The sequence below is a fragment of the Talpa occidentalis genome, unplaced genomic scaffold (genome assembly GCF_014898055.3).
Source record: "Talpa occidentalis isolate TD23 unplaced genomic scaffold, MPIMG_talOcc4v2.1 talOcc4.9, whole genome shotgun sequence".
Classification (NCBI taxonomy): Eukaryota; Metazoa; Chordata; class Mammalia; order Eulipotyphla; family Talpidae; genus Talpa; species Talpa occidentalis.
Genome location: NW_023605305.1, coordinates 2,202,305 through 2,227,576, shown reverse-complemented (window position 1 = coordinate 2,227,576; position 25,272 = coordinate 2,202,305). Strand labels below are relative to the sequence as shown.

Sequence of the window (25,272 nt, the reverse complement as noted above, 5' to 3'; positions counted from 1 at the left end):
TTAGAAAGCTGGGGACCCTCAGGCTGGGGGTACGCTGGGCCCAGAGCTCATCCCCAGGTACACAGGGGAGGGTGAGCCTCATCTGAGCCTCAGGGTGTTGTGAAGGAGAAGACTTAGCCCTGCTCCGTCCCCCTGGAGATTCCCCTTGGCCAAGCTGGGCAGACAGCCTCGCCCCTGCGGGCAGGGGGAGCAGGTGGGCGCTGTTCACCATCCCCTCTCTACCCCACCCTAGAGTGTGCTCTCCCCTGGGGAGGCCTGTTCTTCTGATTGAGCCAAGAGACCACATCTCTTCCTAGCTGCTCCAAGGAAATGGGGAGAGGCCTGCGTGACAGGGGGCTGACTGTCAGGGATCTCCCTTCATAAAGAAGGCTCCCGTGTCCCTGGGGAACTGGGATTGAATCCTCATGCAGCCTGGGATTCTGGCACCTGCTGAGCGGGGCAGGGAAGGGCACCTGCCTCCTGCCCTGGATGGCGTCCTCACGGGCACTCTTGCCACCCCTCTGTGCCTCAGTCTCCCCTCCTGGCAGGTTATTTATTTACAAGGACGCGTGGTGAGCCCTATGTGTCAGAAACCCCTCTCCTTTCAGCTCCCCCTCCCTGCCATCTCTGACCCCGTCTCTGGAACCACAATGTCTACCCTGGGGCTGGCCAGGACAGGTAGGGTGGACTCACTGAGACTTCTCTGTGGCTGGTGGCATCTCCTGCTTCCCACTGCCCCCCAGTGACCCAGGCACCCCAGCTCGGGTCCCTCCATGCATGTCAGCAATGCCTCCAAAGCAGCCTTTGTGTTGGGTGGCCACATTGGCTCGGGCCCTGCCTCTGCGTGACCTTGGAGAAGCCTCTGCTCTGGGTGTCTCAGTGTCTGAGGGGGAAGGTGGCAGTGGCCCCTCCTCCCCCTTGTAGATGCTTCACAGCTATGAGGCCGGAACTTCTGGCCCCGGGGAGAGGGCTGGAGAGAGGTGTGGGGACTCAGGCCTGGACACTTTCGGAGCTAGTCCTGCCCACAGCTGCCCTGTCCTGCCCGCATGTGGGACTCCAGGACGCTGGCGCCTCTGGTGACGTGAAGGTCACGAAAGTCTAGTCGAGGGCCAGATACACGCTGCTTCGGGTGGGAGTCCTGGAAAGAAGACCCCTCCCCAGGCTGCAAAGGGGTGGGCCTTCCCCACCATCCACCACCCTCCATGATCCCAGCTGCCACGGTTGGCACCCTCAAGCAGGAACGTTCTAGAGGCCTCCTGCCCAGCCCCTGGCGGAAACTGCCAAATCAAAACTTTGTGCCACTCACTTCCTCCTGAATCATCTGCGCTTCGGAAGAGCAATGAAAAAGGAACGCAGCTGCACCAGCTGAAGCCTCTCGAGCTGTCCGGCCCTACCCCTCCGGGCCCAGTGCCCCAGCCTGTGGCCCTCGCCAGGCTACAAGGGTGCCGGTCTTGCCTCAGCTCCTTGGGCCATGACTCCCATGCCCACTTCTCCCCATTCGGGCTCCTCGTCCAGATCCAAAAGGGTTTGCAGCGCAAGATTCGGGTTTCGCGTGTCTCACACCCTCCCTGCCGCCGGCCCTGACTAGAGCAGTCGTGGGCCGGCAAGGACAGCACAGCAAGCCCCAGCAGGCTGCAGCCCAAACAGCCTGAGCCATGGAGGCTCGGTGTGCACCTCGGGGCCGTTCCCTGTGCCAGGCAGGGGGCCAGTGTGCCCCGGCCCTGCACCGGGAAGCCCAGCGCTGCACACAGCCTGGACTCTGCAGGTGAACACGCTCCCCAGGCAAGAGCCAGGAAGGTGGGGGCAACGCTACACGCAGGTCCCCAAGCCCTGCAGCATGGGCATCTAGGGGCTGAATTCGGTCTCTTCAGCAGAGCTTGAGCTGCTCTTGACATTGCCAGGGGCTGGTGTTTTTGAGGGGGAGGAGAAGTTGCAGAGAAAGAAGAAATCCTGAAATGACAGACAGTGGGACAGCTGTGGCCCGAACTTGGTGTTCTCGCTCCTCGGATGTAGATGTATTAATTTCCATAAATGCTAATAGCCCATTTCCCCAAGAGCTATTACTTATGTCATCTCCCCTTGGATGTGGTTCAACGCAGGGCAGGCAGAGAAGGGGTGGAAAAGAGCCCCAGCAGGCGGGTCCCCGGCTCCCCACCCCGGCCCCATGATCTGGCAATTCAGGTCCGTTTCCTAAGGTGACCCCCGCTAATTGCTGGGTCAAGATCCCCCGCCATGGGGCCCCCGGCCAGGTCCTGTCATGCCAGGAAGCAGAGAAAGTTACCAACCCCAAAAATGCTGAATCACAAAGTGAGACGGAGCAGGGACGAGGGGGTGGGGTGGGGCGGGCGACGGTGGCCAAGGAGGAAGGCAGGACAAGGTGTTACGGGGCTTCTCACCTGGAACCCCCCCAGGAGGCTCCAGGCCGAGGGGAGCCCCGCAGGCGCCCCCAGGACAAATGCCAGGAGCAGCGGAGCAGGTGCACCGGCGGAGGGTGGGTGGGCGCCCCGGCTGGGGCGGCACAGGAGGGGGTGCGCGGGCCGGAGCCCCGCATCCAGCGGGCGCAGCCGGTCGGGGGGTGGGGAGCAGGAGGGGCTGCAGAGGGGCCGGGCCTGGGGTCGGGTCCGGCGCGTCAAGGTCCCGGGAGCGGGCGGGGCAGGTGGGGGCCGGGCCGGGGCTGAGCGGGCGGGGGATGCAGGGGCGGCCGGAGGGGCGGCCGCAGGGCAGGCGGGGAGGGGCGCGGGCCCCCCGCAGGGCTCGGCGGGGCGCAGAGGGCCGCGGGGGCCGGGCGGGGGCCGGGCCGGGGGCGGGGGGCGGCGGTGCGGGCGGGCGCCGGGGCGCGGGCCGCAGCTCGGGGCGGGGGCGCGGGGCGGGGGCGGCGGGGCCCCGGAGGGGAGGCCGCAGCCGGGGGCCGGGGGGCCGGGGGGGCCGGGGGGGCCGGCGGAGGCGAGCCGCGGGCGCCGCGGTGCGCGGCGGCGGGCGCGGGGCCGCGCCGGGGGAGGCGCCGGGGCTCAGCGCGGGCCTCGGGGCGCCCGCCCCGCTCCCCGGGCGCACGGCCGGGCCAGCGCGGCCCGCGGGGTCGTCCGCGGCGCTCACCTGCGGGCTCCGGCTCCGGATCGCGCTCCCGCGCCGGGTCTTCCTTCCCGCCGGCCCAGCGGCTCCAGCGCCCCCGAAGCCCGCTCGCGCCGCCAGGTTCCGCCCGCAGCATCTTCACCTCGTGGGACGCCTGGGGCCCCGCCCCCGACGGCTCCTCATTGGGTCTTCTTCCTGTCGGTCACGGCCCCATTGGCGGAGGGCTCGCCGGCTATGCAAAGCAGGGTGGCCCCGCCGCGGCGCCGATTGGCTGGAGCCGGCGGAGCCGGGCCCCCTGAGGCTCCTGATTGGCCCCCGCTCTGACGACAGTGCTGACGCGGGTGGGCTCTCGGCCGGAGCCCGCTGCCCGCCGCTTTCCGGGGCTCCTCCTGAGGCGGCTGCGGCCGGCGACCCTGGCCCGTGCCCGGCCCGCGGCTCCGCTGGGCGCCGGCTCCGAGCCGCCGTGCCGGCGCCCCCGAGAGCGCGGGCGCCCCCGAGAGCGCGGGCCCCGCTGGAGCCGGGCGGCGCGGCCGCGGCGGGCCCGTCTCCTAGGTAACGGCCGCGGCGGGCGGGGCCCCGGCGCCGGAGTCGCGGGGGCGGGGGGCGCGGCCCGGAGGTCGCGGGGGGCTGGGGGGCGCCGCGCGTGGCTGCGGGGCCGGTGCTGCGGGCGGCGGGGCGGGACTGGGTGCGCCTCGGCGGCCCCCCAGCTTGGACACTTGGCGGGGCCCGGCCGCCGAGCTCCCGGGGTGAGCACCCGCCCTCTGCCCTCGACCCGCGCCCCCGCGGCAGCCCCGGCGGAAGGCGGGCGCGGTGCGGGGCTCCTGGGGCCGCCGCGGGCTTGGCCGCCGCGCTTCTCGCCGGACCGCGGGGCGGCGGGGCTGCTGAGGCGCGCGGCCCGCGGGGTGCCCCCCACTGCCGGGCCCGGCTCTCCAGGGAGCCCGCGCCGTGGGCGCCCCAGCGGGCCCCCACCCCCCCCCGGGTGCCGCGGTCCGCCGGGGCCCACGGGCCGCTGTCCACGCTGGCTCAGCCGATGCCGCCACCCAGTGGCGGTCTTGAGGGTCCGCGGGCCCGGCCCGGCTCCGCCTGGGGCGGCGGGTCCCCTCCCTGCTGCGCCCCCTCCCCCCGCCGTCCCCCCCCCCCGACCCCCGCCCTAACCTTTCTTTTTTAAAGATTTATTTATTTATGCACACAAAAGCTGGGGTGCAGGCCAGAGACGCGGGGGGTGAGAGGACTCCCCAGAGACAGAGCGGGGAGCAGAACAGGCGGATCCCCTGAAATCCACTGCTGGGGGAGCAGCAGGAGACAGGGGAGGTCTGCCGTGCGGTGCGGGTAGCTCCCTGCCCGGGGATTGAACTCGTGCTGCAGAGGCTGGTGAGAGCGTCACAGTGCTGCGTCTTAACCCCTTGAGCCCCCAGGGAGGCCCCCCTACCTATTCTGAACTCACTGGGCCCCTCCTGTGGCTCCACTGCTCGCTATCCTGCGGCCCCTCCTTTGCCTCAAAGGCCCTGCCTTGGCCCACCCTCAAATGCCTGTCTCTGGAAGGTGCCGTCCGCCCCAACAGCTCCTGCCTTGGCGTGTCCATGGCGGGTCTGGTGCAGTACAGGGAGGGAGTCTGGCCTCTCGGGCTTGTGTGGTGGGAGAAGGAGCTCCTTAGACACGTGTGGCTTCCACTCAGTTTGAACCCGCACCTCCCTGCCCCCTGCACCCTCTCCTCCCCGCCGACCTTCTCATAGGTCACTTGATGGCCACTGTGTCTTCTGTGTGCTGACCTGTCCTCCTTTCTGCCTCCTTCCAGATTCACTCCCTGAAGGCGGGCGGCATACGTCTGCTGTATCCCAGTCTCCAGGGCCTGGCACTGGTAGGTACTTTTCCGTGAGTGAAGGCTCAACCAGGTGGGAAGGACTTGCTCTGGGAAAACTTGGTCTTTGGCACTTTGTTGTACAAATGACACCATTTTATAATGAAAGTCAACGGGAGACCTGAAAAAATAAAAAAAGTTTGGGAGTTAACTTTATGGCACTTTGATACGATTTCGTGAATATTTATTGAGTTCTCGTGTGAGCCAGGCATGAAGCAATTGGGCAGGCAGCACAGGTCAGTACGAGACTGGCAGTAAGGGAGGCACAGGGGTCCTGGGGCTGGGGACTGCCCCTGGGAGCCTCAGCAGCCGTCCTGGGCATGTGGCACTGCAGTTGCCAGCCTGTTCTGCTGTGGGCTTTGGGCATCTGCATGGGTTTCCTGTGGTTTCAGTCACAGATTAGCCACAAACCTGGTGACTTAACAAAAATCATCTTCTTTCTGTTGGGCAGCGGGCAGCAGAAATCCAAAATCAGTCTCCCTGAGCTAAAGTCAGGGTGTGGTCAGGGCCTCGTTGCTTCTAGAGGCTCTGGCGGGGGCAGAGGTGGGGTGGGTTCTAGCTCCTTGAGACACCTGCAGTCCTTGGCTCATGGCTCTGCCCTCCTATTGCTTCCTGTCTTCCTGCTCACCTGATGCGCCTGCTTGCCTCTTCTGAAGCCCTTGGGGTCCGTCTGAATCATCCAGGATATTCTCCCACCTCAAGACCCTTAATTTAGCCACACCTGCAGAGTCCCCTTGCCATGGGAGGCTCTGGGATTAGGTGGGCACATCTGTGGGTCCATCACTTAGTCCACTGTCCAGGGCCTGTCTGGACGCCTGGAGCTGGGGCGGCACTCCATCAGACTGGTCTGCCTGGAGCCGGCTCCCCACCCTCCCATCTCCTGAGTCACTCATGGGGTTCCCAGCGCTACCTTGGGCCTTCCCTGGGAGGCAGGGGTTCTGAGGCGCCAAGCCTCTGGGGAGACAGCCTGTCCTGAGGGCACGGAGACTTTGATTGGCAGAATGTGGGTCACCTGTTCATCTATGACCCCATTTCTGAAGTCCTCTGGCCAGAATTGGGGGCTGCCCCCACACATGGAATTGAGGAGTGTCATTTTTATAAAACAAGGTGTATTGAGTAGGCAAAAATACCTAAAGAGAACAAAACCCAGTATGGGTGTCTTGGGTTTCACATAGCAGCCGTGTGGATGTGGGGAATTGGGGTGTCATTCCTGTGGGGTGGGACTCCAAGTGAAGCAGCAGAGCTTGGGGAGATCTCACGCTTTGTGGGTCCTTACCTGTGCGCCCACAATGCAAAACGCTGCTCAATCTGAGGCAACAACAGGGTTAATCACAAAGGGAGGTGGGAGAAAGGAAGAGCCCCTGCGGCCACACAGGTCCCCCTGGCCTGTCCCGAGCACAGCCACTGTGTCCAGTGGCCCAAACTGGAAGCTGCACGTGTGAGATGACACTGTCCCCCCATGGGAGCCCGAGCTGGGAACACATGGTGGGGGCGGTGGACCAGGCTCCACAGCCTGTGGCCGCTGGGGGTCACGGGCACTGCTGAGCCTCACAACAGCAGCGTGGTAGCAATCCGAAGCCAGGCTGGGCAGTGCCAGGCGCTGGGCCGTGTTACAGCTCTCAGAGGCGGTGCCAGAGGACCATGACACCAGTGTTTACAGCATCTAGAGATGCCAGGCAGAGGCCTGTAGCATCCCCAGTGCGTGAAACTGAAGGAAGGTCGCAAGGGTCTATGATGGTCTGAGTCAAAGGTCACCTCTGGAGGGCGTCAAGCCGAGTCTCTCGACGCCGAAGGGGTTTCCCGAAGCCTCTCCCAAGCCTCCTCAAGCCTCTCTGAAGCCTCCACTCACACCCCTTCGGGGCGCCCGCCTTTCTGACCTCACTGACCTATTTCCCAGCCAGCTGTTCCCAAGGCCTCACGGGTGCCGGAGCCGCTGACCCACTGGGGCTGGGAGCTTGGGCCTGTTTGATCTGATTTGAAACCCAGCTCAGGATTCAGAACAGAACCCGCCAGTGTCCAGCCGCCCAGCCGCCTCACGCTGGGCCCCCGGTGCGGGGGGCTTAGTGGAGCCAGCCAGGTTTAAACCTGACCTGCGCGTCTGCACAACTGCCAGCGCTCTCTTTTTTCCCCTGAAGTCCAAACCCGGCTGCGGGGTTGGCTCTCAGAGCTGCCCTTGGGTCTGTCCCCCACCCGGCCGCATCTTTGGCTTAACCACGTTCTCTGTCTTTTGGCCAGTGGGTGCGTTTGGGAGATGCCGGCTCCTCCAGGCAGGGCTTCCAGGTACTGGCACAGTTAGTCAGACGGTGCCAGAAGCCCGGCCTTGTCACCACGCCGCCTTGTCAGAAGCCTGGGGCAGGGTGGGAGGCGGTCGGTGGAGGATCCAGACTTCCCCGAGCCTCACCTTCGCCCCGCGGGTGGGTTTATACACATTTCCCTCGCAGTGACGGGCGCGTCGCGTCCGCGTCTCAGCGCGTCCTGAGCATTCTGAGCGGCCAGCCTCCGCTGTTCCTTTCGGCGAGGAAGGTGCTGTGGCGCTTCTTGTCCCGCTCACGCTGTGTTATCAGCGCATGTGTTCAGGGCCCAGGCTGACACATCGAGGCTCTGCAGGCCGTCCTAGGTGACCGCGGGAGCTCTCCTGTAAGCGGCCAGGAGCCCAGAGGGACCCCATGGCTGGCGCTTCACCCTCCGTGGCTTTGGTGCCACCGGGGCAGTGCCGGGGCAGTGAGAAAGGCAAAGGGCATCTGGATGCCTGGTCATGGCCTTGGCCTTGTGGAGCCCTTGATGGAGTCTGGGGAACTTTGGGGGTGTGGGAACCACATTTGAGACCTGCCACCCCAGACCGGACCCTTGTCCACGCTGGTCACTTCAGCACACACCACTCTGCCTCTCACCAAGGCCACGGTCTCGAGCCTCTATCAGGTGGAAATCTGCAGAAGACTCTGGGCCCAGTCTGGCTGGAAGCAGCCCATAGCCCTGGCGCCAGCTCAGCATGCAGCCAGGACCTCGCAGCCTGTCCAGACCGGCCTGGGCGCGGGAGCCGGGCTCAGCATGGGGGGACTCGGTCCCCTTGAGCCAGGGCTGTAAGGCCGCTGCCCCCAGGGACCCTTGCTCTTGTTCTGCCTGTTTTTATTCTGAGTCTCAAAGGGGCTGTCCCACGGTGGTCCCCCAGCTTCAGGCCCCAGACCCCTCTGCTCCATGGGTGCAGAGCACAGCACCCCCTCCTTTCCTCGCCTGCAGCTCACCCTGCTCGGCTCGAGGGTCCCTTCTTGGACACCCTGGCCCCAAGGCCTGGTGTCCGGCCTCCCCTGCAGCACATGCGGCCCCTCCCTGTGCTGGTCCCCCCACTGGCCAGGCCAGGGCAGAGGTCTCTGGGGCCAGGAGTGGGGCCAGCTGCGTCAGCCCACTGCGGCAGGTCTGCGGGGAGGGACCGCAGGAGGGTTTCTGGAGGGTGGTCCCTGCGGGGTTGGGCGGGCAGCCAGAAGCTGTCAGCATCTCTCGAGCTCTGTGGCCCTTACCCCTTCTCTGTATTTGAACACGAAAGGTGCAGGTGACCCAGGAGCCGCGTGACCCCGAGGCCCGCAGGATGAATGACTGGCACAGAGTCTTTGACCGGAGTGTGCTGGTGCCCCCCCACCCGCAGCGGGCGCGCCAGCCTCCACGGGAGTCTGCGGCGTTTCAGTGCGTGCTGAAGGGGCTCGAGGGGCCGCTCGCCAAGCAGGTACAGTCTGCTGCTTACTGCCAGATGCGCGTCCTTTCTGCTCCCCGCGGGGGCGATATTGATTTCACTGGCTTGTTTGGGTCCACACTGTGCCCATTACCCCGGGCCTGGCAGTGCTCAGGGGAGAGTGGCCGGTCAGCAGAGAGAACACACGACTCAGCAGCCCCGTCAGCACTTGGGCACTGACCGGACGAGGGCTTCCCTCTGCCCCAGGGGAGCAGTGGAAGGCCCAGGCCATCTGCTCTCCCGGGTGCTCCCGGGCCAGGCTGTTGGCTCCCGGGCCAAGTGCGGCCTGTGCAGAGCTCGGCGCGGCCTGCTTCAGCCTGGCGGTGAGGATGAGGGCAGAGCCAGGCTCGGCCACACTGCGGCCTGTGTGTGCTGGGCCAGGCTCTGTGGCCCTGCCGTCTGTGCCCTCCGGTGGGCAGGGAGCCTCGCCAGAGGCTGGTGCTCCTGCGCCCTTCTCCCAGCAGGCCCGCGGGGCCGGTTTGTCCACAGAGGCCCGGGGGCTGCACGGAAAGGACCCAGGCTGCCGGCGTGGACGCAGGGCCCCCGACAGTGCTTGGCTGGGCTGGACCACGCACCCTGGCAGCTGGTAGAGTGGACTCTGTGCGTGCAAGGCTGAGGGCTTGCGGGCAACTCACTGTTGTGATGCCCACTCGCCAGCCCTCAGTGCCAGCCCTTGCATGGGTGCCTGCTGTCTGTCCGCCCCTTGCTGGGCCCCGGCCGTTGCACGTCCCTTCTCAGCCCTTGGCGGGTGCTGACCCCTGCCCACCCTGGTCTGTGAGTGTGTGTGTCACCACCCTGCCGTGCAGCAGAGAGAGCGAGCCGAGCGCCGTGGAGCAGGGGCCAGGCCACCTGGCTTTTGCTTGGACCCTGACCCCCGGAGCGCTCAAGAGGGACGTGGGCTCCTCCCCTCCTCTCCTGCTTTTGTGGGGAACATTTTATTCATTTTCCCATTTTGTTTTACTTCTGGAAAGGTAGTTCTTATAGTGCAAAACTCACAAGGGCACCTGGGAAAGTGTATCAGCCTCCGTGTCCCCAAGGGGCCTGCGCCCCACCCCAACTGGTTCTGTACAGCTTTCCAGAAATCCAAACACATGCCAGAAATACACTCATGTGCACCTCTCCCCCTGCCTCCCTGTTTTTTGGCATAAATGGCACAGGGCTGTATTCTTGCCGTCAAAGAAATGTTCCCGACGACCTGTCTTAGGAGAGTGTTCCCGGCACTGTGTGAAGAACTTGTTCTTTCCTGAGACAGAGGGGGTGTTTCTCTGTGCGGATGAACCATCGTTTGCTTTTTGTTTTGAAAGTTTTTTTCTTTTTCTTTTTTTTTTTTTAAAGATTTATTTATTTATTTATACGAGCACTGGGTACGCAGAAGGGTGGTAGGGTGAGAGAATTCCCCAGAGCCAGAGCGGGGAGCAGAACAGGCAGACTGATGAAATACACTGCTGAGGGGAGCAGCGGGCGGCAGGAGAGGTCTGCGTGCCATGTGGGACCCTCGCCCGGTGGCCGGGGATCAAACCGGCGCTGCAGAGGCTGCGGGCAGCTCCGCAACCCAGTGCTCAACCGTTGCGCCACTGGGGAGCCCCTTGAAAGTTTTTTTCTGAGGTCGCTGTCGTCCCCATAGCTCTCGTGCCGCCGTCTCGCCCGTGACGAGCCTCGGTTTTCTTGCCCAAGCTGCTGTGGACTCAGACTTGTCTAGTCGTCGCTGTTACAGGCGCTGCAGCGTCACCTGCAGTAGCTTTTTCACGTGCACGCGTGTCCAGCTTAATCCCTGCAAGTGGAATTCCTTCTCCAAAGCAGCCTGACCCTTAGAGCCCCCAACGGCTGGAAGTTCAAAGACCCCCTGCCAGCCCGGGGGCCGTGCGCGTTCCTAGGGAAATCAGAAAATAATTTGAGCCGAGTAAAGCAAAAGCATCAGTACTTGTGGGATGCAGCCGGTGCTGTCCGTTGGGGGGACGCACGGCTTCGCACGGCCTCACCGAGGCCAAAGTCAGTCACCTCTGCTGCGTCCTCGAGAATCCAGATAGAAAGAACCAGAGAAACCAGAGTGAGTGGGGGGAGTAGTAACCACACGCAGGACTGAGCAAAGGGTGAATAAAGAAAATCAGCAAAGCTAGAAACTCGTTCTCTCACAGGGTTCGTGAGCTCGATCACCCCGTCAAGACTGAGCCATGAGAGCGGACAGGCTCCCGGGCGGGAAGGGGACAGGCTCCCTTGGGTGCTGGAGAGGACCAGGGTGCTGGGGATCGCTGGTGATGAACACGAAATGGACAGATTTATTCCTCCCCCTCCCCATTTATTTACTTACGTAGCTGTTTTCCTCTCCACTGACCACCCGGGCCCTCTGCCACCCGCCTCCCTCCTCCACCCCACCCTGCCCTCCTCCCGGTAACCTCCATCTTCTCTTTGCTGAGCTCAAATTGTTATTTCTTTGGTTGTTTGCATGTCATTGTCTTTTGGGTATTTATAGTTTGCAGGTGAGCAACACCGGCTGAAATCTGTCTTTCAGTTTTTTGATGCATGTCACTCAACATAATGACCTCACGGTCCGTCCGTTTTGTCCCAGAGGCCCCCGTTTCATCTTTCTTGGCAGCTGGGTAAGAGACGGACCCTCTCCTGGAAAGCGCAGCTTACCCCAAGTGCCCGGAGATGGGAAAGCCCCAAATAGCCTTATCTTCACCAAAGAAATGGAATTCACCACTGAACAGCTTCCCCCAAAGAGAACTCCAGACGCAGTTGATGTCACGGTTGAGTTGTGTAAAATAGTGAGGGAAGCAATGATACCAATGTGAGAGCGAGTCAGAGAGCAGAGGGGGCAGGGACGCTTCGTGGCCCTGACCCCGGCCAGGCAGGTCCTCACAGGGAAGCAGGCACTGGCCTTCCGCATGGAGATTAGCGCAAAACCCGGCAACGTGGGGCCTCCCCTGCCCTGCACCAGGTGCCGCCCAGCAGGCCTGGTTCTGCTGCTCCCTCTGGCCACGCACTCCCTGGGGTTCAGCCCCCACATGTCTTTGCCAAAGCACCTTCCTGGCCTCCTGATACAGGGGTCCCCCGTCTCCTCGTGTTTGATTTTCCTCACGGGAGCCCCTGTTCCCTGGTGTGTCTCTGGCGCCTGGGACAGGAGAGAGGCCTCATTAACGTCTGTTAAGTGAATGGATGAAAGAAAAGCCGCGGCCTGGTCCTGGGGACCGACAGGGCTGGCAACGGGAGCGCCGAGGCAGCAGCTCGCTGCAGGTGGAGGCCCCGTCTGTGCAGATTCTGGCTGCTCTGTTTTTGCAGCCAGTCCTCACGGTCCACTTCTCAGTCCTCAGAGTCTGCTTTTCTTTGCTAATATCACCCCAGAATAATTCTGGTAAGTTGAGGATTTAGAGTTTGTGGTTATTATGGGGAAGGATTTATTCAGTTGCAAATGATTAAAAAAGAAAACTCCAAAGGGTGTAAGCTACAGGTGATTTACTAACTCGCACAGCCGACAAGTCCATAGTTAGCTTAAGCTTCAGGTATGGCTTGATCCAGGATCTCCTGTAATGTCACCCACACTTTTCTCTCTTGGCTTCCATGGTGTCTGGTGCATCTGTGTCTGCGGCGCTGGCCTCTTGTGTCTTGTTGGCTCCGGGCGAATCTGATCTGGGCCCTGCAGGGCTCTGGTTGACAAGGAGATGGCCGAGCACTTGACCCCAGAGCTCCACTTAGACACGGCCATAGGAGAGGTAGTTCCCTGAAAGGAAGCTGACACCTGAACAAGCGATGGAGGCCTAGTGGCCACATCTACCAGAATGGACCCTGCACTGCGGGGTGGCCCCTGACCCTTCAGGACTGGTCTCTTCTGTCCCCCAGGGAGTGCTGGAGGTGCTGTCGGAGGTGGGGTGCCAGCTGCGTGTGTCTCTCTTTGATGTCACCTACCGACACTTCTTCGGGAGGACCTGGCAGACTGCAGTGCGGCCCACTGAGCAGCTCTCCCGGCAGCCGACCAGGATTGTCTTCAATGAGGTGGGCGATGACCATGCGGGCTGCTCTGGGGGCAGTGGGTGTGTGGGCCGGGCCACGGGGTGCGCTGGCCTGGGGACACACCAGTACATCTCAACCCCAGGAGCACGGCTGAGCCGCAGACCCAGGCCTCGCCAGGCTGGTCTGAGATTTTCAGGTGAGAGACTTGCACAGGTAGAGGGTGGCAGGACCTTACACAGGTAGAGGGTGGCTGGCCTCTGTCCCCAGCCTGGACGGCTGCACCACCCCCGCTGCCAGCCTGGTCAATGGCATGACTGTGCTCACGTATCAGTGTTGTGGCCACCCCAAAGGGGGCATTTCCCTCTTGGTTCAGCAGCACCAAGGCCACAGGCACATGTTCATGCCAGCTGGGTGTGGCGGTGATGGTGAGCGAGGTGGTGTGGTCTCACCTGCAGCCAGGGCCGCTGGGGCCACGCCCTCCATCGGTCTTAGACCAAGGAATTCCAAGTTGTGCTAAGTTCTCAGGAGATCAGTGCTGCTGTTCCTGAGCTCAGGGAGGCCTGCTTGAGGGAGGTGGGGTGGGGGGGAGAGAGGGGATGCAACATGGGGGCGGGGCCAGGACTGGGGAGGTGGGGGGAGGGCACAGTGGGCGCAGGTGGGGGATGGATGGGCTCCCTGCAGTGGTTTCAGTGGGTGAGACTGGCCTGGGAACACAGCACCGGGCTGGTGGAGCGCAGGGCTGGGTGGGCTCCCTGTGCGTGGGTCCAGGGCTCAGGGGGCGTCTGGTGCGGGTTTGCTCTCTGCAGGGTCAGGCCCCAGGACATTGGTGCTGTGGTGTCTGTTCTGAGAAGTGAGGCAGTGGCTCTGCCGTCCTTGGCCTCTGCTCCATGAGTGGCCACATCCTGAAGGTCCCCTCTGCTGAGCCGTCCTGGGGCCAGGGCCCGGGGAGCTCTGTCACGTCGCTGTCACCTGAGCCAGAGTGCGCTGCCCCGGCAGGGCAGCCCGTGACGGCCACAGCAGTGCGCCTGATGCTAGGTGGCCGCTGCACATGACCCCGGGGCCTCTTGGCCAGCCGCGTCCCCAGATCAGCCTCGTGCTGGGACCAGCATTGTTCCCTGCGGGCTCCTGACTGTACCATCCAGCCTCACCTCAGCAGATAGCCGCATGCCCGCCACGAGACATGCTAGGGAGAGGTGGCCCAGTCCCGCCTCTGCTGCCTTGGGCGTGTCCAGCCAGGGCTGCCATTAGCTCTTTTCCGCAGGCCCCAGGAGCCGGAGCTGTGACCGTTCAGACAGTAGCTATGAGGCGACGGGACACAGCCACCTCCGTGTCCCTCCTCTGGGAGGGCGTCTGTCATGTCCCTCCTCCAAGAGTGACTCCTGAGGCCGCGGCCGGAGGGTGGACGCACAGACGGTGTGTTGGCCACAGTGGCCCTGGCTCCTCGCAGCCCCTAGTTCAGGGGGCCTGTGTTCCCCATTTTGGGAGGTTTGCGGATTGTGGCAGAGGGGATTGTGCTCTGAAACCAGCCCTGGGTGCTCTGTGGTTACGGGGCTCCCAGAACAAGCCCCACCGTCGTGTCTTCCCCCAAGTTGAGCTTTCCATCTGGGGTGCCTGGACCCCACAGGGCTCTGGCTGCGGGTCACGTGTGGGGAGGCCTGGGCCATCAGGACTGGTGCGGTTATTGTGGCCCTTGCAGCACAGAGGAGGTGTAGTGGAGGGAGCAGTCCCTGAGGTCACATGTGCCCCAAGTCGATGGCTGCCTGGGTCTGACAATCCTGTCCTTGCTGCCATGCACTGGGGGAAGCTGTGCCTGGCTTGCCAGCCAGGGGCGGGCGTGGGCGCCCTGGGGAGGGTGGGTGCAGGGCACTCCCAGTTCCACGCTCACATCAAGGCGGGGACTGAAGTCTGTCACCTAGTCTGAGCCTCTGCTACCCTCCTCGCGTGTCTGCTGAGGACACCCCTCCCCTGACCAGACGTTCTGCACAGTCCCCTGAGTTTCTGGGCTGCTGAAGCAGAGGGTGCAACCGGCAGAGTGGGGTGGGTGGCGACTCCCACGCCGTGTCTGCTCCTCTCTGGCTGCTATGCCCGCAGCCGGCAGCAGAGGCCAGCGCTGCTCCAGGAATGAGCCTGTCGGGTGGGCAGAGAGCAGCTTTTCCTGTACCCGCACGGCCTCACGTTTCCTCCCCCCCAGGCCACAGGAAAATGGGTTTTGTGCAAGTTTGGTGCACTAAAGTGCTCCCTTCCCCATGTGCGCCTGAAGCAGACACAGACACTGAGCGAAAGAATGCTTCGGGAGTGATTCTGGAAATTGGCGGAGATCTTTCCCGATTCCAGTGTCCTCTTGGTTTGCCCATCAGCAGTGGACTGGGGTGACCGGCTTGAGGCTGCAGTGCTCAAGTCTGCGGGGCTGTGGGCCTGGGTGTGGGCTTAAACCCAGATGCTTGTCCAGGGCGCACTGGGCTGCCAGGGGTGCTCAGCCCGCGACAGCTGTCCCCCTCAGTGTCCGGAGGCGGCTCTGCAGAGTGCAGTCTCCTTGAACCTGAATTGTGAGCTGTGTGGTGGCGAGTTCCCGGCTCCCGTCCCCACTGGGCTCAGCAGCGCCCCCCGCCGCCTTGCACAGCCAGCCCTGCTCCCCTCCCAGACCCTGGGTGGAGAGGACGCGTCCTCCCCTTCCGCTGAGGTGGTTAACAATTCATTCAGCCTCTTGAAAGCAGCTTTATAAGGTAATCGGGGAGCTCAAGGCACCGTGCAGGCCGCGTTCTCTCTCTGAGGTGGACGTGTTCTCCCCGATGACCTCTCCTTAACTCACCACGCTCAGCCGCCCCGCGACAGCCTCGTCTGTCCTGCTGCTGCATGTGACGAGGGTGATCGGGCAGCAGTCCCCGTGGAGCACCTGGACACAGACGCGCTGGCCGGCCACGCGACCCCTGGCCCCCTCGCCTGGCTCACGGGCCCCGGCACAGCGGCTGCCCCGTCGAGACTCCCGGGGCCCCTCCCCTGACCAGACGTTCTGCAGCAGAGTCGCCCCTGTCAGGCAGGTGGGGCTGTCTGGATCCCGTCTCATCCCGGGGACATTCCGGAAGCCCGTCCCAGTCCCTGGCTCTTGACTGTGCACCGCCGCTTGGCCGCTCGGCCCTACCGGGGGACACACGTGGCCTGGGGAAGCCCCTTCACTCCGGGGAGTTGTGCCACAGTGTCCCACTGGCCCAGGGCTGCTCCCGCCACCGTCCTCGGCATGTCCCTCCCTCTTGGGCTCCACAGCCCACTCCTGGGGGTGCTGGGCAGAAGCGGAGTGAGAGTAGTGTCTAGGTGACCTCTGCCCTGAGGGTCATCTCCTGCTGATGGGGACCATGAGGCCAACCCTCTATTGTGAGTGTTTGTCACTGCTCGTGGGGGCCTCAGCCTGGGGTGGGGGGGCGGTTAGGGGGCCGGGCTTGCCCTTCTCGGAAAGTTGAGGAGCTGCCTGGGCCGCTGGGTCCTGGGCCTTGGGTGCTGGCTGGGCCTTGGGTGCTGGCTGGGCCGTTCAGCGACAGGGCCTCTGCCGGCACCTCATTGCCGCACCTGGGCCCGGCACTTCCCACCAGCCTTGTGCTGTTCCACTGTGGGTGATTGGGGCCCTGCCCTGGATGGGGGGTGATGATTTTGGGGTTCCAGATGTTGGCTTTCCCGGAGGAGAGCTTGCTTAGCAGCATTCTTGGGTTTGGGGTGCTCGGTCTCCCCAGGAGACTGCCTGAACCTCACCTGGGGTGAGCTGGCGGGTGGAAGCTGCACGGATTATTCGGGAGCCCTTTGACTCCCTAAAATGTTCTCTTAAAGGTTTGTCTCAAACAGCACTTCTGGAAGTGCTGCCTTAATTTCCTCGCTGCCCATGGGTGCCGCTCAGGGCAGGCGGGGAGCGGTGGGTGAGGGGAATGTGGGCTGTAGCCTCCCCGTCCAGGCACATCACCAGAGGCCCAATTTCGATTCTGTCATCGCTGGTGAAAAATGGAGACTAGGGCCTGAGGCAAAATGGTGTCTGTGTTTTTGAAGATGAAGGCATTAAGACAGGAGCATTTCAATGATTTATTAATCTGTTTATCCTGTCGGGGAGGAAACTCGTCAAATGTGGAGGCGTGAGATGTGATGTGGGGTGAAAGAGAGCCCCCCTGCTCCGTCTCGAGTGCCTTCTCCTGCCGGTAATGTGATGGGCTTGACTCGAACTTTTAATCATGCGGTTTCGGCTGATGTATAGGAGGCTCCTCTCGTCGTGGATTGTGGCGTTAATTAAATGTCCTTTAGTCTGAAGGGCTGGCTCGCGGCTCTGCTCAGCAGAGTGCAGCGGAAAAGGCGGCAGCGGCCGGGGCCCCTGGAGCCGGGCGCCAGGCCGTGGCCTGGGGCACAGGCCTCCCTCTGCACCTGCAGCCCCCACCCCGTCCCCTGCTTCTGCTAAGGATGCCTTAGCCGTCCCAAGGGTGGTGCTGTCCCCTCCCTGGGGTTGGTGTGGCTTCGGGAAAGAGCACGGTCATGACTCGGGACAACCACTGCACCCCAGCGCCCCACCCCGGTTGCAGTGGGGTCGGAGGCCAGAAGGATGGCTCTGGGCTGTGGGCGTCACTTTTGGAGCGATCCTTTTTGGTGGCAAAAGAAAGGGTGAGACAGTGGCTACCCGGTCAGTGGGCACTTGGGGCCTGCCCCTGGCAGCCGGTCCCTCCGCCTTCATAGCAGTTTCAAGGTGACCCTCAGCCAGGGGGCGATTGCTACTAAAATGTCTGCTTTACTGCCGGGAGGAAACGCGCTGAGGGCGCCCCCGGGCGCAGGCATAAATAAAAAAGGTGCGTCGGTGACAAACTCGGCTTTACAGCGGGGTTTTTGAAAACGCTTCTTGAGTCTCGGAAACAGAAGCATAATTCTCTCCTGGTCCAACCACCTGTCAGCTGTAAGTGGTCATTATTTCATCATTTTGCAATAAAGGATAATAGAATAACGATTTATATCGCATGGCTGATGTTTTAATGTGTCTCTCTGTTATCCCGGGCTGACAGTCTGTGATTACAGTAAACGCTTTCTGGGTGACACCATGGGAAGGGCTCGTTCCTGGGGGGCTGCTCCACCTGCAGCTTCGCAGCAGCGGCTCAGCCAGGCCTGCCTCACCTCTCCCCGCCCTGGCGGGGGGCCTGGAGCTCGGCTGGCACCCTACACCCGGCCTTGTCCCCCCCCCCCCGCATGGATGTCGGGTGTCAGAGGCCCGCCTGAGCCCCGAGCCACAGCTTGGCATCACGCCGGACTCTGGGGACCAGATGCGGTCGGTGCCCCAGCCGGTCTTCCGCGTCCGCGTTTGCTGCTTTCAGGTTGAAGCAGCCGCTTTCCATTTAGTGACATCAAAAAGCAACAGCAGCGAGGGAGGTGGCTTGTCCCCCCGGGGAGCGGGCGCCCTCGCCCTGCTGGGTGGCCTGTCCTCCCGGGTGGCCCCGGTGAGATGGGGGCACGGGGTGGGGGCGGAGGCAGCACATGGGGGAACCCTTTGGAGAGCGATTGGAGCAGTCCCGCGCGCCTTTACTCCCCAAGTGCTTGTCCTAAAGTGGCCTCCAGGTGGTGGTCACCATAACCAGCGCTAGTTTTGTTCTGAGCTGGGGATGATTCACGGCGCCGAGAACTCAAGGGAGCCTGTTAGCTTGGACAAGCTCAGCGGCCCCTCCCGGGCTGGCGTGGGAGGTCACGGGGCTCAGTGACACCTGTGGCTCCAGGGACTTGGGCCTCCAGCGGGCTCAGGGGGGTCCCGCTGGCTGGGCGGGCTCAGCACCTCTGCCTCTCCTCCTCCGGAGGGCCCTGGAGCCCTCCGGCATCTCGGGTGCGGGGGGAGTCTGGAGCAGAAGCAGCGGCTGTGCCTGGGTGTTGGGCACTGGGGTGAAAGCAGGACCCCGGCTGCCAACCCGAGGGCGCCCTGCCCTCTCCCCTCCCCGGAGGGTCTCCGAGGGGCATGTGACGGGAAGACATGGGTGGGGCTGGACGGGGCGGCCCCCGCGGCGTCCTCCTGCAGATTGGCGCGTCCCACCGTCCCCTCGCGGGCCTGAGCCGCCCCCTCTCTCTCTGCCCGCAGCCCCTGTATTTTCACACGTCCCTGAACCACCCGAACATCGTGGCTGTGGTGGAAGTGGTCGCCCGAGGCAAGAAGCGGGACGGGACCCTGCAGCCCTTGTCGTGTGGGTTCGGCATTCTCCGGCTCTTCAGCGCTGAGCCCGCGTCTCCCACCTCAGCTTCCCAGGACAAATGGTACTGGCTGCCCCTGTGGGTTGGCGCCTCTCCCGCGCGTTCTCCTGAGACAGGCCGGCCCGTGGTCTGTCCCCTTGCTGTCCCCGCTCACGCCAGCGCCTGCGGGGCCTGGCTCGGCATCAGCAGCTTGAGGTGTCTGGGTGGACGGAGTCTGCGCCTCGGCTGCGGTGCTGGGCTATAGCTGGGTGGGCGGGCCTGGGGCTTACACTGGGGCGCAGGAGGATGGAGCATGTGCCAGGCTGGGGTGTTATGACGCGGCAGGGTGGGGGCCCGTGCGGGGCATGGGCGTGTGTCCATGAGCCGGACAGACCAATGGCTGAGCGCGGGGGGGCCCTCGGCCTGTGGGGGCTCACGTTCCTTGGGGTCAGCGGTCCCTGGGGCACCTTCCATGGGGCTGGCAGTGCCCTGGGCTCTGTCCCTCTCAGTGTGATAGCCCCACATGCCTTTGGAGCTTGCCCAACATCCCCTGGGGGGCAGCCCCCCCACAGTGGCTCTGGATACACACCCGGGGCCTTTCTGACTTGGCCTTGGCCCCTCGGGGTGTTGGGGCCCTGGCGTTGGGACCAGGTCCCATGGGGTGGGCTGCTAGAGGCCGGGGCCATGAGTGCAGGGGGCTCGGGCAGGGGGTGTGACCTTCCCCCTCCTTGTAGTAGTGTCCTGGCATCCGGTGCCCCACGCCAGAGCCGTGGCTGACGTGGCATTGTGGGCCTTGTCTTGCAGGCTGAGGCTGTACCATGGCACCCCCAGGGCCTTGCTGCACCCGCTTCTCCAGGACCCCGTGGAACGTAAGCATCTCGGGTCCACGTTTCCACCCCCCCTCCACCCCGCCCCTGTCCTCATCAGCCGCTTTTAGCCTGGTCTTGGCATCTCAGAGAAAACCTTTCCCAGCTTTAGTGCTTTTATTTCATAGATTTGGGCAAAACCTGCCCTGGGCTGTTGACGTGGTTCATGATGATGTAGTTCCAAGGCTTGGAGCCACGGCCTGAGAGGCTCAGATGGGTGGGGCGAGGCTGGCGGCCTCCTTCCCTGGATCCCAGTTCCGCTGCTGGGGGACGTGGGGCCTCCTTGCTGGCCACTGGCCCCCACAGGGAACCTGAGTGCCGGCTGTCACCGCAGAACGCACCCTCCCCCCACCACGGGGCTGTCTTGAGGCTGCTGCCCAGGGACTGCCTGCTCCCCGGGCTGGAGGGGTGTGAACACTGAGATGCAGGAGGCAGGTGTGTGTGGGGTGTCCTCTAGCCCCCCGAAAACCAGTGCTTCTTGCTGCGGCTTTTCCGGGGAGTCATCAAGATGGACTTTCCACTTCGTGGCTGAGCTGGCAGAGCCGTTCCCTTCTCCCCAGAAAAGCGCGCGTCCTGCTAGTGGGTTCCTTCCTACATCCTTGGCGGGTCGGTGCTTTGGCACAGGCGCCTCTGGTCCATTGCCCCCGGGTCTCCTTCGCAGAGAGCAAGCACATGCAGCTCGTGGAGGGCTGCCGCCTGCAGTACAGCCTGAAGCCACACCCGGCGCTGGAGCCCGCCCTCCACCTGCTGCCCGAGAACCTGCTGGTGTCTGGCCTGCAGCTCACCCCCGGCTTCCTGCCCGCTTCCGGGGACACAGGTGGGCCTCTCACCTGCATGCTCATGCCGCCGACCTCCAGGCACGGGCCCCCCGGGACAGTGGGGCAGGGCCTTGCTGTGCCCCAGATCAGCCTGGGGGCGGGAGGTGAGGACACATGAGTGTCTTGTCCAGTCCAACCTGGAGCAGGGCCGCCGCCGGCCTTCTGGGGAGCAGCTTGGACCTGATGACCGCTGCCAGCAGGCCCCCGTCACTGTGCTTCCCGCCAGGGCCATGCTTGGCGCTGCTCCCCAATGTGGTTGAGCAGAACAGAGATGGCTCTAAACGCCTGCCCCGTGGGCTTTGGTAGCAACAGGCACGCCCGCCTCTGGAGCTCCACGTGCATTCCAGAACGTTCTCATCATCACCCAAACCAAAACTCAGCCGTCTTGGCCCTGGCCCCTCTGCTTCTGTCCCGTGAACGTGATGGTTCTTGCCGTCTGGTGTGAGTGGGGGCAGCCCTGGGCGGCTTCCCTCAGCCCGGTCTGTGGCACCCCTGTGTGGGCGTGTGCAGGAACGGCCCCCTCTCCGGACGGGCGAGCCGCTGCCATGTCCCCAGTGGTTCGATGGAAACCAGTGTGTTGGGGGCGCCGTGCTGAGTGCTCTGGTCAGGGGGCGGCAGGTGGCCAGGGGAGGCCCACCAGGCATGGCCGTCAGCATCCTGGGATCCGCCCTCACTGAACCACCAAGTTCTAAAGTGTGTCCCGGGGGAGGGGGCGTCTGGGCTGCAGGGGACAGTCACTGTTGTGCCTCTGACTGCCCTGCTTTGTCCTGCGGTGGCCCCACTGCCGCCTCCCACGACCCGTCCTCTCATTCCAGGGGACGCCCTCCGCAAGCCTCGCCTGCAGAAGCCCGTCACGGGGCACGTGGACGCCTTATCCTTCACGCTCTACCCCTCCCTGGAGAAGTTTGAGGAGGAGCTGCTGGGACTCCTCGCCAGCGACCACCTCCGGGAGGTACTCTGGGGTCTCGGGCTGGGTCCCAGCGCTGGGGACGCCGTCCCGTCTCCCCCTTTGGTGTGGTGGAGGGACGCCCCAGCCTGTGCTCCCAGTGTGACAGTGGCAGAGGGGCTGTCCCCGAGATACAACCAGCAGCGGTTCTGACGTGTTAAAAACACGCCTTGTGGAAAAGTAAGTTAACTCCCCAAGGGAGCGTGGGGAAGTCTGTCAGAGAATCCACGTTTACAAATAACATCGTGAGGATGCTTGGCTCATCCCCAGGGGCTGCCTGGAAGCCGCTGTCCCCTTGTCCCTAGGAGCTCGCTGCGGGGGCCCTGGCCTGACGCTGGCTCTGCTTCTGGGCGAGCTCCTTCCTGTCCCCCCGATCCCCACCTGTGCCTGGAGGCCGCCCCTTGGGGGTCGTGACCCCGTCCTCAAACTGCAGCTGTGACTTCCTCTGGGGTGGCTTCAGGTGCCCTGCAGACCTGGCCGCCCAGCTGGCCACTTGCCACCACCAGGCTCGTGGTCTAGGCCTCACCTTCCTTTCTCCAGGTGTGATCCCTCTGTGGGCACCTGGTCTCCTGGTCGTTCATTGTCCCTCCCTGGCTCACCGCCGGGCCCCTGAGTACCACACCAGGGGCTCAAGTCACCACCCCCCCCTCCAAGGGGCATAAACCGGTGCCAGCACGTAGTAGGTCTTCAATATTTACTTGTTGTGAAAGCCAATGATTGAATCAGCTGGTGCCGATCCTCATGGTCTGGGAAGTCGGCGAATTATTCATCTCACACACACACACACACACTCACACACACAACACACTTAAATACACTCACACACAACACACTCAAATACACACACAAATACAACACACTCAAATACACGCACAACACATACAACACAGTAAAGCACACATGCACCACATTCAAAAGTGCACTCACACACCACACTCTAATAACACACACTCAGACACACAACACACTCAAATACACACACAACACACTCAGACACATTCAACATATTCAAATACACTTGCACAACACTCAGATACACATGCAACACACTCAGATATACATATACACATAACACACTCAAATATACACACGCCACACTCACACCCCCCCCAACGCACACCTGAGTGAGTGAATGAGATGAACTTTTTTGTTCTTTTCCCATCCTCGAAAGTGCAGCCCCACGTGCCGCGGCTGGTGCGGGGCAGGCGCCGGGCAGAGCGGGCCCGAGCCGCGGCCTGGCTTCCGGGGCGCCGCGCTGTGCTCTTCCTGCTCAGCGAGGCAGCGGCGCTGTGAGAGTATCGCTGTTGCGTTTTATACGTTCCCATAAAAAGCACTTTATTACGTGCTTTATTATCTTTGAATTCTTGTTCCTCCCCCGCTGACAGACACTCACTTATCTCCGCCGTCTTATTTTCATTACCCAGCGGCTAATAACAGCTGCACTTGGGTCCGTTCAGATTGATTCATGGGTGATGGAGGAAACTTGAAAATTCAGGGATCACTGTGCAGTGATCACATAACTTAATAAACAACAACAGCGCGAGGGTGTCTGGCCGGCTGTGGGCAGCCTGCGCGGCTCTGTCAAGAGGAGACGCTTTCACCCAGCGCGCACTTGGGCAGACCCGCCATTGGCGTCTGATGCGATGCCCGAGCACGCTCCTGCGCCCTCCCGCCTCCAGTCTCGGGGCCTGGGCCTGGGGGAGGGAAAGTGTTGATTCTGCCCCCAGAGACCCCAGCCTCGGCTGGGCAGGCCGGGGCGGGGCGGGAGCCCTCCACCGAGGAGCCTGGGTCCTGTGGGAGAACCCATGGGTCTGGCTGCCCGTTTGCTGCGTCTTGAGAACTGTCAGCTCATCTTTGGGAATCAAGAACTAGAGTTTGGTGACTCCCCACCTAAAGGGGTGTCCTGCTGTGTGAGGAAACCCGAACTACCCAGAAGATGCCCAGGCCGCTGGGCTCCGGGGGCCCATGTCTGTCCCTTGCTTGGACTTGTGCATCAAGCCCCGCTGCTCCTGAAAGGCCTGCAGCTTGTTACGGCTTCTCCTCCCCAGCGGCCTCTCCCTTCCCTCAGCCTGGACGCTCACCCTGTCTGACCTGTGCCTCCGCAGGGAGCTGGCCCACGGGACGGCGCCGGCCTGGAGATTACGGAGCGGCGGCTGCACGTGGGGGTGCACAGCGGGCTGGGCTTCGTGCAGAGGCCACAGGTCGTGGTGCTGGTGCCCGAGATGGAGGTGGCCCTGACGCGGTCCGCCAGCTTCAGCAGGAGAGCCAGCTCCTCTTCCAAGGCCAGGTATGCCCTGCGCTCTGGAGTCCTGCCCGTGAGATGACGGCACAGGTGGGCGTGGAGACGAGAGGGACACCCTGCCCGTTGGGTGCATGCCGGGGCTGTCTCCTGCTGTGGGGTGCCCGTTAGCTGCAGACCTCAGGGCCGGGAGGTTGGGAAAGGCCATTTCTGTCCTGTGACTACTTTGGAATAAGCAGCACAGATGCTTCTGGCTGCTAAGAGAAGCAGAGGGTGGTCCCCAGCTCCCCACCTCCTCGAGGACTGCCTTGCTCCCCCTCTCCTCTGACGCCAGGCGGGGGCAGCCTCCCTGGACCTGGCTGTGTCCTCCACTCTCCCGTGCAGCCCTGGCAGTTGAGGTGCTTGATCGGGGCGCTGGTTTGGGGAATGACCGTGGGGGCCAAACATGAGAAAAGCTCGGGGACCTGGGGTTCCAGCAGCACCAGTCCTGGGGTGACAGTGGGCGCAGGCCCCAGGGGCCACTGCTGACCCATCCTGCTCTGTGTTTTTGACCCAGCTCTGGAGACCAGGCACTGGTCCTGAGGAGCCGCCTGCGACTCCCCGAGATGGTCTGTCACCCCGCCTTCGCCGTCGTCTTCCAGCTGGAGTACGTGTTTAACGGCCCCGTCGGAGCCTACGGCAACGTAAGAGCAGCCTGCGGCTCCCGCGCCTGCCCGGCTTCCCGCGGGCACCCCCACAGCTGTGTGCATGGCCAGCATGTGACGACAGCAGGGACGGTGCCCCCGCGAGCACCTGCTGCCCGGCGAGCTCGTCACCAGCACCTCCAGCGTTGTGGTCGGAGCGCGGGCGCCTGCGGCTCACAGCGTTAGGTCAGAAATAGGGAGTCAGCGGTCCTCTGGACGACAGGCCAGTTTCAGGCACGTCTCACGCCACAGTCAGCGCAGTGGGGCTCGAGGCCGCGCAGGTGGCGGAGTGTTTCGTTGTGCCCTTTAGGTGTGTTTGTATCATGGCGAGAGGAAGGCCTCACAGCGCTTGGCGGGGGCTGTGACGCGGAGGCAGGCTGCCCCGTGAGGTGGGCTCTCTGGGAAGTCCGGGTCACGCTGTGGGTGAGGGTCACTCTCTTTCTGGGAAAGCGAGTATCCGTTTCATAAGGAAGTTAAAATGAAAGCAGCTCCGAGCCCCCTCTGGGGTTGGGCTGCCAGCATCGCCGCGGCTGGTGGGGGGACGGGGGCTGGCGGTGGTCTTGGGGTGAGCCTGGGGTGAAGAGCGGGCTGTCGCGTGGGCGCTGTCTGTTTTCTGATCGGCTCTGGCGGCAGCCGCTGACCACCCGCGTCTGCACCTCAGGCCCGTGCAGCTCGACATTCCTTGGATGGACACCTGGGCAGGTGGACAGACTGGTCACTGCTGAGCGCCTGGTCACGGCCATCCCAGGAGCCCCTGCTCCCCGCTCTGTGGTTCCTCATGACCAGAACTTTCAGCTAACGTGCCATGTGGGCACAGCGCCTGGCTGTGTGGGTGCTGGGCCTGGGGTGGGCACCAGCAGAGGGACGGGCTTGTCTCTCCTGGGGGAGAAGACCCCAGCTCAGGTGTGTCCCGGGCTGCGCGCAGGTGAAGCTGTGGCCTTGGCTCCACGCCCCGCTGCGGGCAGTAGGGCACCCCG

General features: G+C 63.4%; 2 protein-coding genes across 2 annotated transcripts in view; one reads left to right on the top strand and one right to left on the bottom strand.

Annotated features, from left to right (window-relative positions):
* The window catches only part of KCNAB2 (potassium voltage-gated channel subfamily A regulatory beta subunit 2), a 64,949-nt gene extending 61,786 nt beyond the window's left edge, over positions 1–3,163 (bottom strand). The window contains exon 1 of the mRNA XM_037499100.2: positions 3,073–3,163. The gene's annotated coding sequence lies outside the window, so the exon portion shown is untranslated. The remainder of the gene's footprint in view (positions 1–3,072) is intronic.
* A 1,443-nt stretch (positions 3,164–4,606) lies between these two features.
* Positions 4,607–25,272, top strand: part of NPHP4 (nephrocystin 4) — a 70,033-nt gene continuing 49,367 nt past the window's right edge. Inside the window, 9 exon segments of the mRNA XM_037499231.2 lie at positions 4,607–4,906; positions 8,448–8,624; positions 12,468–12,620; positions 18,655–18,827; positions 19,548–19,612; positions 20,271–20,426; positions 21,243–21,379; positions 23,479–23,660; positions 24,169–24,295. Of these exon segments, the coding sequence (XP_037355128.2) occupies positions 8,490–8,624; positions 12,468–12,620; positions 18,655–18,827; positions 19,548–19,612; positions 20,271–20,426; positions 21,243–21,379; positions 23,479–23,660; positions 24,169–24,295 (1,128 nt within the window). The 5' untranslated portion in view covers positions 4,607–4,906; positions 8,448–8,489.